This window comes from Rousettus aegyptiacus, unplaced genomic scaffold (assembly GCF_014176215.1).
Source record: "Rousettus aegyptiacus isolate mRouAeg1 unplaced genomic scaffold, mRouAeg1.p scaffold_m13_p_2, whole genome shotgun sequence".
NCBI classification, from domain to species: Eukaryota; Metazoa; Chordata; class Mammalia; order Chiroptera; family Pteropodidae; genus Rousettus; species Rousettus aegyptiacus.
Genome location: NW_023416295.1, coordinates 71,975,790 through 71,979,254, shown reverse-complemented (window position 1 = coordinate 71,979,254; position 3,465 = coordinate 71,975,790). Strand labels below are relative to the sequence as shown.

Genomic DNA, 3,465 nt, shown 5'->3' with positions numbered 1-3,465 from the left:
TATGAAACATTTTAATATGTGAAATTCTCTCAGCTTTTCCTCTTTTTCATGCACTTATTCTTATAGCATCTAATGAATGCCACAATTACATATGCAAAATTACATTTTCTATATGTCTGTATGTTACCTGCTCAATGAAATAATACCTTATGCCATTAGAGCAACCTTATAAGTTTCATGAAAACAAAAGACAAAAAATGTTTTGGCTACAGATGTATTTACACAATGCTTTTTTTTTTTCTTCTTTTGAACTTTATTAAGGCTAAAGATCAAATGCTGCACTGGACAATTAAGGAAATGATTTTATTCAGTCTATTATAATAGGGAAAACATTTATTAATGAGAACCGTGTCAAAAAATGGGATTTTAGAGAGACGGAAAAAAGAGAACAATCTATGAATTTTATGGGAGTCATGACTATGGTTGGAGATAAGATAAATCATTGAAGAGGGTAGACATGAGTCTTATCTGAGAATAAAAAGGGCTGGGTGGTCCTTTGCTGTTAGCTATTAATTGAAAAACAAAAGGGTGGAAGAATGCAGCTCAGATCAATTTTAATATTGTCTCAGGGAATAAGAATGGAAGAATGTGAAAAGTCAGTGAACATAACTTGGAAGGAATTCTGATGACTTTGTGATAGAAAACAAAAATATATGACCTACATATAAAGTCACAATGAAAAATTATTGCTAGAGGGTAAAATTATTTTAATCATATAAATTAGACTATGGAAAATGTATTTCTAATTCTCTTAGCTTCATTTTCTCCATCCTCAACCTCTAACTTGCAATTGATAATACAAGGTTATGGCTCCCTTAAAACATGAAAGGCCTGAGAAATGGCAAATAAAGCAATTGAAGAGAATGAGAGGAGAAATGGCATAGAAGAGTTCTGAAAATGTCCTTTGAAAGTGACCATATTGGAAATTGTTATTATACTTCCCATAAATGAGACTAGAACTACAAAGACAAATGGAAACATAATGCTGGCCTTAAAGTACTAATAAAGTTTTTAACATAATTTCCAGAAAACATAGTCCATACAGTGATTATTCCCTAAGCCCTCTTTCATCTTAAACTGAGCTTAGACATCGCACAGTCTTATTTAAGGTCAGCTGACCCTTGCATTAATAGCTCAATGCTAATTAGCAAGTTTTCCATAGTACAAATAAGCAGAGCCTATTTCACAAAAGTAGTGGCTTTTGATCCTTATAGAAAATATATAAGAAGTGGAACTGAACTTCTAGCACTTCCCCAGTCTCAGTGTGACCAGTATTCTGTGCAAAATGGGCACATGGTTTATATAAGAAAAACCATGGATAGATATGACAAAGTAATTGCTTGAGAATGATTTTATGTAACTATATAAAACACTAAGAGTGTATAAGACCATCTAATAGATGTTTCTTGCTAGATATACATTTCTAATATAGCTGATTGACCTTCTCCTTTTAGAAATACTTTATTTTTAACTACAACTTTCTCACTGATATCTTCTCCCTCTTCCTCTCCCTCTCTGACTCCCCACAGCTCCTCTCTCAGTCTCTCTCTAACATACACACTCAGGCAATTTGACTAAATATTTTAGAGACTTTACCAATGCCAATTTATTCTTCATAGCCTCATCTTCACATGTAACTTACCATAGATGAAAAACTGAGCTACAAAATAATGAAATGCCTTGTTCTAGATAACTTAGTGAAACATCTGAAACTACAACCTAAAGTTATAAACTACCACTGCTAAATAAAAAGCTAAAACTATACATATAAATAAATGTATGGCAAAAGGAAATGATTAAAGCTATAAAAACATAATCTCTATTTATGGAAATAAAATTTAAGGGAGAGAATGATTTATTTGGTATTTTTAATTTTAACTACATAATGATGACAGAAAAAGGATGGCCAGTGAGGAAATTTCCAGTTGTGTTGATTATTTATATTTAATTACTATTTGTGATGTCTATTTACTATTTTAATAATGAAAATACTGTATATATTTCTGTGATTTATGTGGCTTATAAATGCAACAGAGTTAGTTTTCAGAAACTGAAGATAGGCTGAGTTCTCATGGCAAAACAAAACTTTGCTCTGTCAGAGTATATTCTATCTCAACATGTATTTGTTACCATTTTCAAAGGTTAAATAAGTTATAAAGTGTAGAAATCTTCTTTTTAACATATAAATTAGGTTCATAATTGGGCAATTCTATTATTAATATTAAATATACTAAGGCTATAAAAATATAAAAATATAAGCTAATTTCTAGCTAATTTTATCACCTTGACCAAAGAACATTTTTTCACTGTTCAAAATGTGTTCAAGGCTTTTAAAAATTTATTCAATTTTATTTAATAAAATATGCACTATAGAGAGGTCAAAAGTTAATGAATGTCAAAGAGACTTAACTGTCTTGGAAAATAATAAAGGTATGATAGAAAATTATGAGAACTAAGGGAATAAAACCATATGAGGAAATAATTTACATTCTCTCTCTCTAAGTTTATATACACTTTATTTTTAGACAAGCTACAGAACTTGTTTTTCCTTAAAAACAATGCCTCTGCTTCAAATAAACCAAGGTCAAAATAAAAGAAGATCTTAAGATGACATCAGTCCCATTTGCCCTAGTCCTAGTGTGTGGATGAAAAGCAACAGCCACTTATGATGATGACAGGTGATAGATCCAAATTGCCAAATTTGTTAACATTTCTCCATTTTGAAACCATACTTAAAGAAAATCATATGCGGAGTCACACTGTTCTCATGGTAGTCCAGCAGAGCAAACATGCCATCTGGACTCATGTTTTTAATAATAAATAACTGGTTGGGTTTTTTTTTTTTTTTTTTGAAATTAGCAAGAATGTGCTTGATTTGCTCCGCAGCCCTGGTCATAAAAGGTTTTACTCTTTTTGGTCTCTGTTCTTCAAGTTTCCCTTCAGTTGATTTTATGTAATCTTTGATGTCCTGCTTGTAGACCTCTTTTGTGAAACTGGTTTCCTGCAAGTGACAGTTCATGACAATATCAACACCTGTGATTACTGTACTTTCAGTTCCTTCACCTTCAGAGCCTTCAGTGGATGGAGGCCTATCCACCAATGAGAGAGTCATCAGTTACCCTCTGTCCTACTGACCATCTCCCCTCCACCTCCAGGCACAGCCCATAGGCAATCTTCTGCATCTTGTAGATGTCAGAGAACATCTCATAATGGTTGATGAGGTCCCAGTAAATGATCCTGATGGTGGCTGGAAGGTCTCAACCATGGTGATGTTGGCTTAGCAGGAGCCCAGAGCAGCTGGAATGGCACTTGGAGGGAATATAGAGGGGACAGAAAAGCTACATTCATTTGTTTTTTAATGACGAAGATACAGTCTAAGAAATGTGTTATCAGGCAATTTCTTTGTTGTGCAAACATCATAGAGTGCACTTATGCAAACCAGTACGGTATACCCTTCTATACACC

The 3,465-nt window shown here is 33.0% G+C and overlaps 1 protein-coding gene across 1 annotated transcript; it reads right to left on the bottom strand.

Annotated features, from left to right (window-relative positions):
• Window positions 1–2,704: 2,704 nt before the first annotated feature.
• LOC107502279 (translationally-controlled tumor protein-like) lies at window positions 2,705–3,230 on the bottom strand. Its single transcript, XM_036237842.1, is given in 2 exon segments — window positions 2,705–3,085; window positions 3,087–3,230. Coding segments are annotated over 2 exon segments (498 nt in total). The 5' UTR covers window positions 3,204–3,230.
• Window positions 3,231–3,465: the final 235 nt, after the last annotated feature.